We start from the raw sequence: 16,548 nt of genomic DNA, 5'->3' as shown, positions 1-16,548 counted from the left end.
CTATTAGGCACCGGTTCCTTCACGTAATCATAGCACTTGGCATAGAAAAGCAATGTCAAACAAGTTCCTTTTCAACAGGTTATCATATTTATCTTTGAAATACATAAAGTCCAGCCCGTAGGCTTATCCATAATCCGCCCGAAGGCTATCCAACAATCCACAGGGATTACTAATCCAAGATTCCGCCCATAGACTAGTATGCGGGCCTCGAGATCCAATCCCGAGTCACGTTGGCCTCTTGTGCAGGGCCCGGAAGGCGAGGGATTTATGGCCAGAGCCCCCTCTGGCACCCAAGCGTCCTCATGCTCCAAGTAGTGCTCAACAGAGAGACCTCTTGCGGCGGGTTTGGTCCACCTTCCCAGCGCGGTTATCAACCCCCTTGGTTAGGGTCAGGCAGGCAGTCGAGGGTAACTGAAGCTGCCTCTCCCTTCAAGCCTTCAACCTAAAGCATTAGATATCTTTTCATCCTTTAATTCTTTGAGCAAACAAAGCAAAACAGTGCTCTTAAACTGTTACAAGCACAATCATTTCCATTGGTTGTTATTTGGCCAACTGCTAAGGAGTGAATCCTTCTTTTCGAATGCATCCAGCACTTGATCCGAGGTCAATTGCGACTTGGCAAGATCCCAAAGGGTTTGTTTATTAACCCTTATATCATTGGGTTAGGGCCATACCCTATTAACCCAACTTAACCAATACCTTAGGTTCTATTAGCAGTAAATATGTTATTCCAATTTACTAATTGGTCTTTTGCTTCCAAGCAAATATCTAATCCCCATATTCTTGGTCACTTTACCCAAGAAAGGTACTATATCAGGACGATTATTCATCCTCTTGCAAGATAACTTGCGTAAGAATTTTCCAATCTCATTCCGAGGAATTGGCCATTCCCTTGTGATCAAATCACAAGATCATGCGACTCTGCAACTTGTTGCACAAGTGTCGCATCAAAACTATGGGACTATTTACCCCATCGAATGCAGTCTTATAATCACGAAATCATGATTAGATATAAAAATCCGTTCCTGATTGCATTAGGCCGACATTGTCGGTCCTAGGATTCCAAGTTCAAATCGAGTTTCGTCTTTTTAGCGAGAGATTCTTAGGGTAAAAACCCTAGATCATTTCTCGCAAGTATATCCTACTGTCCCTACATTCCGTGAATGTGGGCAAGTCTTTAGGGTATAGGAGTTTCAGCTTTGGCAATAAGAGTGATTAGGTAATGTCCTCAACGTGCTAACCCTAGTTAGCTCTTTGGGATATGTTGCATTGAATTAACCCTTCCTAAACGAGTACCTCGCAGTTTTAGGTGTTTAGGTTTAAACCAATTTAGCTTGTCTATTCTTGAAGATAATTACGCTATCATTTTCGTAACCACATGATTCATTACCTACATATAAGTTGATTTACAAACCCTAACTTTTCAGGTTAAGGTCAAAGCATAGGTTAAGTTATAGCATAATTCCAATTTATCATCCTATAACATGCAACAAGATTCATGCTACTAAGCTTTAGGATTTTATGTTTAAACAAGCAGTCTTTTTCTACTTTCATTTCTGAATGAATTTGTCGTATGCTGAACTTTCATAACCTTTCGTTGAATTGAGTTTTTAGGCCACTTGCCTAGAGTTAAATCTTCTTCATGCAGCCCTAGTAATTTCATACGGTTGCTAGTAACTTTCTTTAAGAATCATTTTGAAAAAGATATTCAATAATACGATATGCGGTTTATTCCTTCCATGCTTAATCGAAGTGTACTATCATAATTCCGTTTTGTAAAAATGGACATTAATTAATCTAATTTCATTACTTTTCAATGCATAAAAACGACTTGCTAGAAATGCATAGAAATCTAATGCTCACTTTATTTTTTTCGTTTTATTGAAAAATACTAATGATTGCATCCCTCAATTGTGATCTATTAGCCAAATTATTTTCAATCGAAAAAATATGCATCATTATTCCTCAAATGATCCATGCATAATTGAAATATTACGATGTTAATCAAATTTAGGAAGAGGAACCTGGACTTGTGGTGGAATATCCACATGGATGTTAGGAGACGATCCTCTTGCGGTTGCGCCTTGTGCTTTCTTAGGAGCCATCATGAATTCGGCCTTTCCGTCTTGGATGCAGGTTTATGATGTTGGCCATCTCCTTTGCACACGAAAATCCCTTTGTGATTCCACCGTCCTTCAGAATCGGCTTTAGAAGGCTTTATAGGTTTTCTCCTTAAATTTGGCTAATGGGAACTTGTGGGGAACCTAAGGGGGGAAAAAGGATGTTTGTGAAGGCCAATAGAAAGAGGGATCTAAGGGACCCCGAGGTTAAGATGAACCTTGGTGTAAGAATGCGGGGGGGGGGAACTTAATGGGCTTATAAAAGCTTGGATGGGACAACACGGGAAAGGGGGCTTTGAAGAAGGCCCACAAGAAAGGATTAAGGGGGCTTTCAATATGAAAGGGCTTAAAGGACCCTAAAGCATTTTATGGGGGAAATAACCACGGGGAGGGTTTTAAATCCCGTGGAAGGGGGTTTTAAAATCTTTCGAGAGTAAGTCTTATTAAAGCCACGGGAAGGAGACTTTGGATTTCAAGGGGGGGATTTATCAACCCACATGAATAAGGGCTAGGAGGAAGCCCATAAGGAAGAATTTTTGGGGGGGGGGGTGTAATATGAAAGGGGGCTTAGATCCCTCCGTTTAGAAGCTTCCAAGAAGCTTCTTGGAAGCTTCTTTGGGTGACAGCTATCCACGTGCACGAAGAGGAGACCATCGAATTGGCTACTCACGAGATCCTTGGCTTCAGGCGGCGGCGCTGGCGTACTCCTCACGTAGAGAGATCCTCTATTATTCCTCCTCTCCGGCAGCCTTCCGACTACCCAGCTCCCCTCCCTTATGGCCAGCATGGTTATGCTCCTCCCTCATGAATCTCAGCTCCTTCCCTCACATGCTTTTGACAGCCTGTGGCGGCTGTACTTTCCCACTTCTCCCCTTTCAGCAGCGTGACAGCTCTTGCCTCTCCACCACTCTTTTCTTCTCCTCTCCCACAACTACACACACCTTGTTTTTCTTATAGCCGTGAGGGAGAGGTACCTTGATATTCCTCTCTCCTCCAGCACGACAATCGGCTGGGGGAAAAGGGGAATAATAATAATAATTGCCATTATTTTATCCTTTTGGCCTCCTAAGAGGAGGTTCATATGAAGAATGCAGTTTTTTTGATGTAGTAGATCTACTAGTTGCAATATACCTTCATCACCATGCACAAATTTATAAAGATAAGCAATACATTAGGAGACCTTCATTTTTGTACACATTGCAAATACTGAATATCTTCATTGTGAATTCCACATAAAACACATACACTTTACTCATCATTAAATCATAGTCTATAATCTCTTGATTAATACTTTTTGGTTGGAAATCACATGCCATCACACATGCTCTATGAAGAAATGGAGCATTCAAAAAATCACCCACTAACATTGAGGGCATGAATATGGGACATGTTGATTGAAATATGTCTCCTAATCTCCAATATGTCCATTCTTTTTGCCACTCATTTTTGGTATTGTATACTTGAGCTCAAAGTTTTTTGTACTACTCTCTTGCTTTATCTGTGACTTTCTCTCATTTTCTTACTCTCTTACTTAATCTTTCTCTTTATCTTTGACTTTCTCTTGTTCTCTTACTCTCTTACTCTTTCTCTTTCTAACTCGCTCTCTCTAGCTCTTTCTCCCTCCTTCCATCAGTCTATCCCTCCCTCTCTCTCTTTCTCACTTGTTCTTTCTATTTGGCTCCTTTCTCACTCACACACACACACACACACACACAATTTCTCTCTTTCTTTCGCCCTCTCTCCCTTACTTTCTCTCTTCTCTTTGTTTCTCTTTTAACCTATTCTCTCTCTCTCTCTCTCTCTCTCTCTCTCTCTCTCTCTCTCTCTCTCTCTCTCTCATCTACTCTTCACTTTCTCTCTCTCTCTTCCTCTTTCTCTCCTTCACTATATCCCTTACTCTCTTACATACTCTCTCTTATTTACTCTTGGTCTCTCTCTACTTTCTATATCCTCCATTTTCACCCCTTTATCTCTCTTTGTCTATTCCTTTTCTCTTCCCCTCTTTCTATCCTCATCTATCCCCCTCTCTATTTCTCTCCCTACCCCTCTTTCCCTTTCTTTATTTGCCTCCCTTCATCTTTCTTTGTTTCTCTCTTTCCCCCTCTCTCTCATTGTTTCTCTCTCTTCCACCATCTTCCCTCCACTCTCACTTCCTTTCCCTTCCTTCTTCTCTCTATGTCTTTCTCTTCATCCCTTCCCACTCTCACTCAATGCATCTTGTTACATCAAAATCAAAGATAGAAAATAAAAAACTTTAAAAACAAGGATATTGAAAGACTCTATCTCCCTACCTCTCTTTGTCTTTCTCTTCTCCCTCCCCCTTTATTTTTCTATCTTTCCATTCTCTCTAATTCTCTCACTATTTCCCTATTCCTCTCTTTTTCTCTCTCTTTTTGTCTCTTTTTCTCTACCTCTCTCTCCCTCTTTCTCCCTCTTCTTTTCACTCTCCTTTCTTTACCTCACCCTTCTTTTCTATGTCCTCTCTCTCTCTCCCTCTCTACTTATCTTCTCCCTCTCCTTCTTTCCCTCTTTCTCTTTTTTTCTCTCTTCCCTCTCTCCCTCGTTGTTTCTCTCACATATTTTCCACTCTCCCTTCCTTCATATCTCACTTCTCTCTTCATCTTTCTATTTGTTATCTTTCTCCCCTTTCTCTCTCTCTTTCTCTATTTCTTTCCCTTCCTTCATCTCCCCCCCTCCCTTCCTCCCTCTCTTTTAATGAATTTCATTACAAATAAAAGAAAAAAAAAAGGAAACACAAAAACAAAGTAAGAAGAGGCAATGTATCTACCTCAAATACCTCAAGATGAATTATTTTGTGTCTCTTCTTCATGGCTTCCCTTCTTTTTTCCTTGTGCACTTCTCCCTCTTCTTCACATATGATGGCGATGGCGGCAGCGACGGCGGCGGCGGTGGTGGTGATGAGGAGCTCTCCATCTCTCTCTTTCTCTCCCTCTCCTCTTTAAGTGGCAATCTCTATCACTTCCTCTTTTTCTCTCTCTCTCGAAAATGTTTGCAACAAATGTCGTGCTCGGGTTTTTGGCACTTCCTTTTTCTAAAATCGGCATCACTATTTGCATCGTAATTAGTCCTTTTAAGTGTCTCTATAAACAACAATATCGATATCACTAAGCGTCACTATTGGTGTCACTAAGCATCACTATAATTTGTGTTGTATATAGCAACACTTATAGCGAGGCTACTATTTCACATTGCAAATTGCCATCACTATCGCCCCATTCCCTTGTAGTGCATGAGGCATCACAAAAGAATCAATGGTGCTAGCCAATCCTTCTTTCCCTCTCTATATGGAAAAACCACTTATATAGTGAAACCCACTAATAAAAGTAGTATTGATGCTGGTCTCATGGTTTGGTTGGAGAAAACGAAGAGAAGAGGACATTGTGTGAAACCTTTAAGTAGTATTTTTGGCAACCTTTGTAACCTTGTATCTTGAAAACTACCCTTCTGCACTTTATCCAACAAATTAGAGTATAAAGCTTTTTTCTATTAGATATTTTGGTGATGCTTGATATGAATGAGCATGTAGTCTTCAAGATGGATGGATAAACCTCTTCTTGATGTTGATAGGAAAAACCACACAGCTTGCTCTAATACCAATGTTGCTTGCCTTCACCATGGAATAGCCTCTAATTGGGAATAAAATAAGAAAGTAACAAATAGTATGAGAGAAGAGAATTACAAGACTTGCATGATATAAGGTTAAGCACAATCTCCCCACATGCATATAAAATCCTCTTCTACTAACCCATTAAAAATGGATAGCGAAAAACTAAGCGCATACAAATCCACCATTCATACAGGTATCGCAATTATTTGTACCATAATAAGGACTAGGTTTGCTCTAGGGTTTTGTCTCAGGGGGGATTACACCCCCACTCGAAGTAGATTGACTTTTGGAGAAAAGGGAAATGCTAGAGCTTTCTTCTCCCCCTAACAAAGAAATTGGGATATTTAGGTCAATGAGACTTCTCACTCTTAGTGATATTAGATTGTTGCACTTAGGAGAATACCTCCTAAGGATCTCTTCTCTTCGTTTAGCCCTTTGAGATCTTTCTTGATGTTGAATCTCAGCTTCATGATTTGTATCAGGATTTATTGAATCTATCTTGATACTATTTTGCATACAATAACCAACTAGGTCCCTATCAGTCAAGCTTCAAGAACTATCCCTTATTAGTAGCTCTTGACAAAGGCATCACTTATTAGGATAAAAAATGGGCCCAACACTAGCTCTATTGGCAGTCTCTTAACATAAAACAAACAATCCTCATGGCGTGGAGGCCAGAAGCATTTGGATAATACAAAATGGTTTATCTAACTAATGCGTTTGTAGACATAAGTTTTAAATTGTAGTTTAATATTTTATCCATCTGGACTCCCAACATAGTGAGCTTTCCATACATAGCTGACTACTTCACCTTGATTTATACACATAGAGGGCACCCCTCAGCTTAATGTTGAGGCTCATATGGCTCTCCTATACCCTAGGGAATTGGCCTTGGGGAGATAAGTCATCTTAACATATAAATAACAATGAAACATACTCCTGTCTTTTTATTTTGTCAATCCAAGATATTTATTATTTTCTCACATAAATTTTCTCCAAAAACAACCACTCTAATCTATAGCAAAAGAACCTTTTTCACTCAATATAGGTCAATAATTTGATAGACAAGTGCTATACATCCAGGAGTTCCTCATTGATACCACATCATGAATCACATCGTGGGGAGACTTGCTTGAACCACTATGCCAAACACACACCATAGATATAAGAGGAAGCTCGCTCAAGAATACAAGAAGAGAGATAGGGCCCAAAATATTTTCTTGTTGATATTTTCTTCTATTTTCATATAATATATAATGTACAAAAAGTATAGATATGATATAACATAAAGAAATGTGGCCTACTAAGTCAAACAGTGCATAACTAACCATACAAACTGATTGGCACTATAAATATGCCAATTTTCTAGGTACGTGCAACAAACTAAATATAGTAAGTGATAATTCAATGGCTATGTGAGGATAATAATGACCATTGACATGATAAGTGTAGACATGTGGACCCATCTAGCTAGGTAGCTCATCATCAATGTATGCACGTGTATTGAGCTGGCCATCTCAATTGTCCACATAGGTCAAATAGAAATTCATCAACAATCTCATAAGACTTATCCGAATCAAGATCCTCATCATGCTCTTCAAATTTAGCTTGTGCACTCATAGGTGGTTCTTTAATGATCTCTTCATTCACATCCTCAAGTACTATCATATTGCAATTCTTGGGTTTGGTATTCTTATAAGTGCATTTAGATGCATGATCAACTATATATTTTTCACCACAATTGAACATAGATTCTTCTCTTTGTGCCCTCTAAAAAGATCCATAAATATGAACTTGCTACTGGTTGCTTAATAACTTCTAGGTCTATTATCACCTTGCTTATTGCTACTTTGAAGCACTTTTCTATATAGGGACTCTCAAACTACTAATTGAAGTTTTGGACCCCCTTAATTGCCACCAAAGTTTCCTTGTTTATTGACAACCCTTTGTGGTCCAAAAGATTATTGCATGGGAATATCCTTCTTGTACTTATGAGCATATCTCTCTACTAGCTTAATAGCATGGAATAGTGTGGAGGGTTTCTAGGCCATAATATCAACTTAGAAATTAGCCTCTAAATCATAAAACTATTTATGTAACTTTGCATCATCACTCACACTCTCTACATGCATTGTATGGTAATATTGAAGAATTCGTTGGTATACTCTTCAACTCATAGGGTTTTTTCATCCAATTGATACCATCTTCTAGCCAACTTTTCTTTCTCAATGAGAGAGACAAATAATTGAGCCATCTTAGCTCTGAATTCCTCCCAACCAACTTATGAACTTGTTGATTTTTCCTCTTTATATACCACCACCATGTGTGAGCAAATCCCTTAAGGTAAAGTGTATCAAAATGAATCTTTTTTTCATCTGACCTTTAAAAAAAATTAAAATAAGATTCTAACTTTGAAGTCTACTCTTGCAAATCAACCAGTGATGATGAATGGCCACTATATTTGGTCAACACAATATTATCACGAAGTTTCCTCTTAACAAATCCTTGCTATCCATTGATTACTTGGGGCTACATATCCATGTAACTACCAATGGGGCTTTTGAAATATTAGAAGCCCTCCTTATGATAATTGGTTTGAAACCTAGTTGGAGGAATAGGTAACCAACTTCTAGCTCCGAGAGGAGGTTTTGACCCATGAATACTAAAAATCAGCTGATCATCAGCCCTAATTGGAGGAATGTGTAGCTGACTTCTAGCTCCTAGAGAAGGATTTGACCCATGAAAACTTAAAGTAGGCTCATCAATCCTAAAAAAAGTCCCCCCAATCTCATAAGTGGTATATGGTATACCCTTATTCCTAATAATATGAGCTTGAGGGTTTTTGTTTGATGGCTAAAAGGACTATTTATATCTACTCTCTTTGTGTCCCATTTGTGCTAGAGATTTGAGCACTAAGCTTGACGTCCAATGAATCCCTAGTAGAAGAGGAAAAACTCTTCAAGGAATCCTTCGTAGAGTAGGCCATCTACTTCATGGCTTCCTTGGTTTGAATATTAGATTAAACCATCTTTTCAACCACTTAATCCAATTTAGATATTAACTCCATATGTTTGATAGAATGCCTAGTCTCATGGTTACAAAGATTGGCATTGAGAGTTGTAAGTGATTATTGAAGAAAAGCACTAATCTCTGATCTATTGATTAATTTAGAGGCTTAATTGATCAAGAATCTCCCATCAACAAGTGAAAAAGCTTAGAACATGTGAATATTGAGATATTTTCAAAGATTAAGCAAGTGAAATTCCTTTATTGAGATTGAAGAAGATGATTGATTCATTTGGCATCAAACTTTAGTCCATTAGTACACTTGAATACCAAAATACTTAATATATTTGGCCAAAAGCTGCAAAATACGACTCCATTATGTACTCCAAGAAGCTCAATATGCTAGAATCTTTCCAATGTCTTCAAACTTGAAGCCAATCTTGCTTTGATAGTAGAGAAGCCTTAGAACTTGGAAAGAGACAAATATTGAAGAAATTGGTGCTTCAAACTTGTGTCTATGGCTATCGTAGTGGTTTGTAAGGGTTCTCAAGAGGATGAAGATTAGAAGCTTTAAGAGGTTAATCCCTATTGAGAAGGTTGCCAAGTACTTGTCGGAGGAGTAGAAAAACTATAAGTAAGTGATAAATGGTTTCCTTAACTATGGATGAGGAGCAATAATTTAGTGTAAAATGCACCACAAAATCTAGGCATGATTCTATTATACCACAGAGTTCCATGCCTCAAGATTGGTTCTCAACTTGATCAATAAAAGGTAAAGAATCATTGGCCCATGCTAACATAGAAAGAGGAAGCAGCTATTGATCAAGATAAAAGAATTCTTGTTATCTACAATAGAAGCTTCAACAAGAGCTTGAAGAAAAGAGCAAAGAGAAAACATGTCCTCAAAAGTAATTGGACTATTAACCAATACTAACTCTATTTTCCCCTTCTTTTACCATTTTGCCTCCAAAATGGCCGGTTTCTTGTGCAAGACCTATCTTTTTTCCCATAATGTCTTCAACTTCTCCTTTATGTACTCTAGTTAGCATTGGCTAGGCTTTCCTTAGTCTCCTTGGTCTCCGTACCTATCCATTTATAAGCTGGCACCCTATCCTTGATGAGTAACCAGAATGTAACTAATATGTGAAGGAAATCTAGAGAACAATTGAGCCAAATGGATCAAAGACCAATGCTTGGATACCACTTGGCAAGAAGAGGGTTGAGAGGTGAGAGAAAGGAGAGTAGAAGAGAGAGAAGACAGGAGAGAGAATGAATGAAAAAGAGAGAGAACGACTAGAAAGATAGAAAAGAAGAGAGAGAAGCCATGAAACCTATGAGCAAAGAAAGTGAGATGAGAGACAGTAATTGTATTATTTTCAAAAATATGTAAAAATTTACATTTCTCACACCTTTTATACCTATGCTAGTGTGATAAGGTATACATATGTGTTCCCTACTTATTACAGTGCTTATATTTTTGTTAGATAGCATGTGAAAATTTACCTCAAAGTGCTTAAATATACATGTAATGTTACAAGAAAGCTACTATCAAATCACAAGTGTTAATCTTATAGCATGCAAAATACACAAAACTTTAGGTACAAGTCACTTGATGCATGGAAAAGCTCATCTATAGATGTATCTGTAAGTCTTTTTAGTTCATATGATACATTTATTCAAATGTCAAATAGACCTCTCATAGTGTGGAGAAGGAAAGTTCCATGCTATTTACAAAATTAAAGTTTTTATTGGGGGGAAAATATAGAGAATTAGAGTAGAATTGATAGTACTTAGAGTCAAATATAATAGACAATTGATCTAAAATTAAGTATACTTGTACATCTTTATTGTTTAACTAAAGCAAGATAGGGAATTGGTGTTCCATTAGGGAAGGCAATCGGATAGTAGAATTCATGTGTGAGCCTAGAGATTTAGTAATTCTCAATGTTGTATTAAGGGTAACATGAGAATAGATAGTTTGGATAAAGACAATAGGACATCAAAAGTATATAAATATAGGAAATGAAGTAAAGTAGTGTCTAACTAGGAGTGAAAGAGAAGAAAAATAGATAATAAGAGTAGAATTGGTCCTTATTACAAATTGCAATACACAGTTATATAAAAATTCATAATGATGTTATATATACTCTTTGATTTGAGATAATTGGATTTACATGCTCAAACGCATTGTAGATATTATTAAAAGAGAATAATCAAATGCATAAATATATATCCTAGTTGCACTACTAACACACTCTCTCAATGCATTGGTTATATCCTCTCATGATTTGAAATGTTCATTATGGCATTTAGAGCCTAAAAGAATAAGGGAGGTAAATACAAATGAAACAAAAAATTGAGATAATAATTAAAAATTGAATATAAGAGTAAGAGAGCCTTATATGTCATGATTGAAAGATGTGTCCATTATAGGCAACCCACTAGGAGACAACTGTAGTAGAGAAATCTAGGAAATTTGAAAAATACAGTACATTAGATACCTTACTAACTAGGTTACATAAGTATAGATTGAGCAAGAAAGGAAACATGTTAGATTAGTAAATTACTACATTTCCAAGTAACATTAACTAAGGGTTTAAACTAAATTTAAAAGTATGGTATATTAGTTTTCTATAAGGAGTTTTTATAGATTTGCAATAAAACTTCATGTTCCTTTGGAATACTTTGTGGACACAAAATAGGAAACCTTACATGCACATGACTGAATGTAAAGATCCCAAGACAACTAATAGCATATCTCATATAGATGTGCTCAACCATTCAAATACCAAAGTCAAACTTTTTCTCCATTCTATGCATGGTAAATCTAAAAGTGAAATACATGATTTTCCAACCTTATTAAAGAAAGTAGATCATGGTGGTCCCAATATTATTTGTTCACAAGTAGGCATAAAAGGCTCCCTCAAGGTTACATTTATAGTTCTTAAATAAGCTTTAATTTTCCATTGTCACTTTTGTTTCCCTCCATGGTTTTTGGAATTTAAGAATGACTAGCTTGAAATCATATGGATAATCACGCTCAACATTCTTAACACTAGTCTTGAAATTTGCCACAAAAGTGGCTACATGCCACTTTACTAGCTCATGTCTTATTTCAATATATTGGAAATAGCATGTGCCTATGATATTGCAATTGGATGGGACTTTACCAATATCATAACATAATATACTAAACAATTTGGAATAATTTCAAGTGGAATTTTATTCTTTTCAAAAATATTTTTTTTTTTAAGTGCATGAAAATTTGTCAAAATCAAATAGAGGAGATCAATCATGTCCATCTTTTGAGAATAAGTCAACTATCGTCATTATATGTAAGATATAAGTCTACTTTAAAGAGAATATTTGATGTTACACATTGTAGATAAGAGCTAATAGCATTTGTAATCCAAGATGTCATGGAGACTCGCTTTTTAGTATCAAAAGATACATTATTAAGATATATGGTTTAGCAATGATTTAGAGCATCTAAAGAGATTTAGTTGGATATATAATAATTCTCATGTGCTTATAGAGGATTGTCATATGATCAACATAGGTACATAGTTTCTTATTATCCATGCGTATTTGGATATGTGGAGAATGAACTTAGTTTTGAAAAGTTATTAATTGTGAAAGGTAAAGTAGAAGAATTGCTTGGGTGCTCCTTACTTGGCATGCCTACAAAGTATTTTCATGAGATGTAGTAGATCTACTAGTTTTATAAAGATGAGCAATACATTAGTAGACCTCCTTTTTTGTGCACATTGCACATAGTGAATTTCTTCATTGTGAATTTCACATAAAGCATATACACTTTACTCATCACTAACTGGTAGGTAGTCTATAATTTTTTGATTCATACTTTCTAGTTGGAAATTACATGCCATCACACATGCTCCATGGAAAAATGGAGCATTCAACAAATTACCCACTAACATTGAGGGCATGAATATGGGACATGTTGATTGAGATATGTTCCTTGATCCCCAATCTGTCCATTCTTATTGCCACTCATTTTTGGTATTGTGTACCTAGGCTCAAAGTTTTGTGTACTATTCTCTTGCTTTATCTTTGACTTTCTCTCATTCTTACTCTTTTTCTTAATCTTTCTCTTTATCTTTGACTTTCTCTCATTCTTCTAGTCTCTTAGTCTTTCTCTCTCTCTCTCTCTCTCTAGCTCTTTCTACCTCCTTCCCTCCCTCCCTCTTACTCTTTCTATTTGGCTCCTTTCTCTCTCTCTTTCACACACACACACACACAATTGCTCTCTTTTTTTCCCTCTCTCTCCCTTACTTTCTCTCTTCTCTTTGTTTCTTTCTTAACCTATTCTCTCTCTCTCTCTCTCTCTCTCTCTTCCTCTTCCTCTTTCTCTCTCTGTCTCTCTCTCTCTCTTCCTCTTCCTCTCTCTCTCTCTCCTACTCTCTTACATAATCTCTCTTATTTACTCTTAGTTTCTCTCTAGGTCTCTCTATTACTCTCTCTCTCCCTCCCTCCTTTGTTTTATAACCTATTCTCTCTCTCTCTAAGTCTTTCACTCATTGTCTCTCTATCTCTATCTCTGAGACTCCCTCTATCTTACTACTCTCTCTCTCTCTCTCTCTCTCTCTCTCTCTCTCTCTCTCTCTATTCTCTAAGTCTCTGTCTCTCTCTATTTATGTCTCTTACTCTCTCTCTATCTCCCCCTTCTCTCCCCCCTATTCTCTTTCTATATCTCCCTCCCACACACACATACACACACACACACACTCCCCTACTCTCCTCTTTTTATGTCTCCCTTCCACCCCCTATTTCCACCCCTGTCTCTCGTACTTTCTCTCTCTCTTACCTTCTCTCTCTCATCCCCTCACTTTGTCTCTCTAAATTATATTTTCACGCTATTACTCTATTTGTCTCTGTATTTCTATGATAAGGATAAGATTTATAATAGAAATAGTACTTAAAATCACTTCATTTTTCCAAATAAAATATTCTTATGTTGCTGCTCACACACACACACAACTGTGCCTTAGCCGTGCCCTAGCCTCTACCCGCCATAGCCATTGCCAATTGGATAGTTGAAAACAATCCATTCTTTTCTTGAATTCATTCAAGCACATCCTGCTTAGCTTTGGCATTCTAGTGGTTGGCTGCCCTTGAGAAGATAGGCTACAACCAAATCTCAAAGATACGATGGGAAACCCCAAGAAAAGCTAGATATCCCCAACATCCAGCAGCTACACTATAGGGGAGAAGAGCAAGAAATACTCGGTTAATTCTTTGTGGTAGCATAATCAAGGTGATAGATTCTCAAGTGAAGAAGGGCCTGCAGACACTCTGAGACATATACAAAATGTAGGATTAGGATATGGGAAATATCAAAGAGATAATGGCAACAATGTGTGATGAGGCCATACAAGAAATATGGGAGGAGATGGCTAAGAAGGTGCAAGAATGGAAAAATAAAATAAACGAGGAGAAAATACAACACGCTTCACCTCTTGAAAGGCAGGCATCGAATCTTCTCTCCAGGAGAGAAATAGGATCATTGAATAACTCTAAGCAAATATTGGAACCAACCTGACCTCTCAAGGAGATTGAAGTGAAAATCACCGAAGCGATGCCTAACAATGCTGAAATAGATGGGCTGAAGACGCATATGACAAAGGAGATTAATAGATGGGTGACCATAGTCAAAATGCTACGTGTATATGTTTTGAACTTGTGCAACTCCTAGTTTATGAAACATGCAACTCTTATTTTATGGTTTATGTGTTATTTAATTTAGGAACATGATCTTATGAAGCAAAGCTAATCCTCATGATGAGTAAAGGCTATTTTAAAACTTACTTAGAGCTATGTGGCTACTTATAAATGCAGGACTCTTGGTATCTCTCTAGTGAAAAAGGAAAGACAAATGAAGTATTCTTGGTATCTTTGTATTCTATTTCACTTAGGAACATGATTCCGTGAAACAAAGCTAATTTCATGATGAGTTAAAGCTTAATTGGAGCCAATATGGCTAGTTAATTACAAAACCAACAACTCTTGGTATCTCTCTAATGGAAAAGGAAAGACAAATCAAGAAGGAATGGCCCCATTGAGAAATCTTAAGAATAGAAGGGCACATATTGGAGCATGGTCTAGAGCATCCAAAGAGATATGGTTGGACACACAATAATTAGCATGTGCTTGTGATGGCCTCTCATGTGAGTTTATGGACATCCATAATTGCTCATTATCCACGTGTAGTTGGAGATGTGGAGAACTTCACCCCGTATCGAATTCGGAGATGCGAAAGTGGCAGACTCTGCCTTATCTCTCGAAGGCAAATAATGTGAGAGGGCATTATTTGCGATGATTATGCTAAATAATACGCGTGGGGCCAGGCATGTATAAAAGGGCAGGTTGTGACATTGAACTGGTCGCGGGCTCTCCACAAGTCGAGGATAGTTCCTCCACAGCGCAAGCGCGCAGACACGCGGAGAGAGAGAGAGAGATGGCTCACGTCCCATATTATGCCAGTCAAGTATCATGCATAAAGAAGCAAGCGGCCGGATGGCAGACCATCACCTTAAGCGCTCCCAATTTTGTTACAAATGTGGAGCCACAGATCGACTGCAGCGAGACAGCCTCGCAATACATTGTCTCAGCCTTCGTAGATAACGGTAAATTAATGTTCTCATAACATGCAAAACTGATGTTTAATGTTGCACGAGCCTATGACTCGTTGAGACAGTACCTTAATACTAAGGAGGATTGCATAATGCGGCGTTCGATGAGTGGTGAAGATGTCGTTGCTAATTTCCGGTTCATCTTGCTTGCTTGCTTGCTGCAGCGCTTCGAGGGGAGCTGCGAGTCGAGGTGGATGACCACAGCCAGACGTTGTACGTTTGTGGACCCACCTTCACCAAGCCCGTCTCGCTGCCCCCGAACCTCCTCACCAGCCACACCCACGCGGCTTGGCACAAGGACGGCCGTCTCCTCATCACCATCCCGAGAAGAAAGTCGCCCGCTCAGCAGCGTCGCTCTGCTCCTGCTAACAACGTCCTGAGGCATCTCAAAGTCTTCTTCGTGAACTAGCCTACTTATGAGTAAACGAACACCTTACGCTTGTTTGTCCTAGGTTTTTAGACTCGATCTTAGGCGTTCCATCGCATGTCATGTCTGTTAATTCATGTCAACATATCCACCTCTACACTAAGGCGGCTTCCTTAATTAATTGGGAGTCCTCGGGCTTCCTCCATGGCCGTCGTCTACGCCTTGGACCATGTCGTCAGGACCTACGTACGCATGTTGCGAGAGATTAGGCGTAAAAACTTGGAAATGCAAATGTGCATAAGCTGACCTTGCATTTAAATGCACATGTACATAAGTTATCTCTATCTCTCCTTCCTTTTACTTTCTCAAAGCAACTCATCTTACCACCGGGTTCTTTCATGTTTGCCCACACGTTACATTTTGCTCACTTTGTCAGAATTGCTCCACTCTTGAGGTTTCCTACATTGTTTTAACATGGCCGTTTAATATTCACACTATCATGCCATTTTGCTCTTAGATATGCATACATTGTGCTTCACCACTTGTCAATAGGAAAGAGAAGAATACGAATTCGCTTAATATCCCACGTCACCAAGTTCTCTCAACTATTTGAAGCTTAAGAGTATGCTTGGAGAATGCGCAAGCTCATGTTTGGAAGGAAATCCATGTGCATTATAAAACACAAGGGTAAGGTAGAGATGAGATCAAAGCTCAGGTTGATAGATATGTAAATGGCGCATGCTGATTGTTGAGATGTCGAGCTCTTCATAAGCC

General features: G+C 38.2%; 1 protein-coding gene across 1 annotated transcript; it reads left to right on the top strand.

The window, feature by feature from the left end:
• Window positions 1–15,165: 15,165 nt before the first annotated feature.
• Window positions 15,166–16,274, top strand: LOC148033888 (uncharacterized). Its single transcript, XM_087682388.1, has 2 exons — window positions 15,166–15,401; window positions 15,572–16,274. Exons 1-2 carry the CDS (start codon window positions 15,233–15,235, stop codon window positions 15,814–15,816), a joined length of 414 nt encoding a protein of 137 aa, XP_087538514.1. The 5' UTR covers window positions 15,166–15,232; the 3' UTR covers window positions 15,817–16,274.
• The last annotated feature ends 274 nt before the right edge of the window (window positions 16,275–16,548 follow it).

The sequence above is a fragment of the Lygodium microphyllum genome, chromosome 7, assembly GCF_053477565.2.
Source record: "Lygodium microphyllum isolate KBCC chromosome 7, Lygodium_microphyllum_v1.1.10, whole genome shotgun sequence".
Classification (NCBI taxonomy): Eukaryota; Viridiplantae; Streptophyta; class Polypodiopsida; order Schizaeales; family Lygodiaceae; genus Lygodium; species Lygodium microphyllum.
Note: the sequence above shows the minus strand (reverse complement) of the source record. Positions and strands in the feature narration are given on the sequence as shown.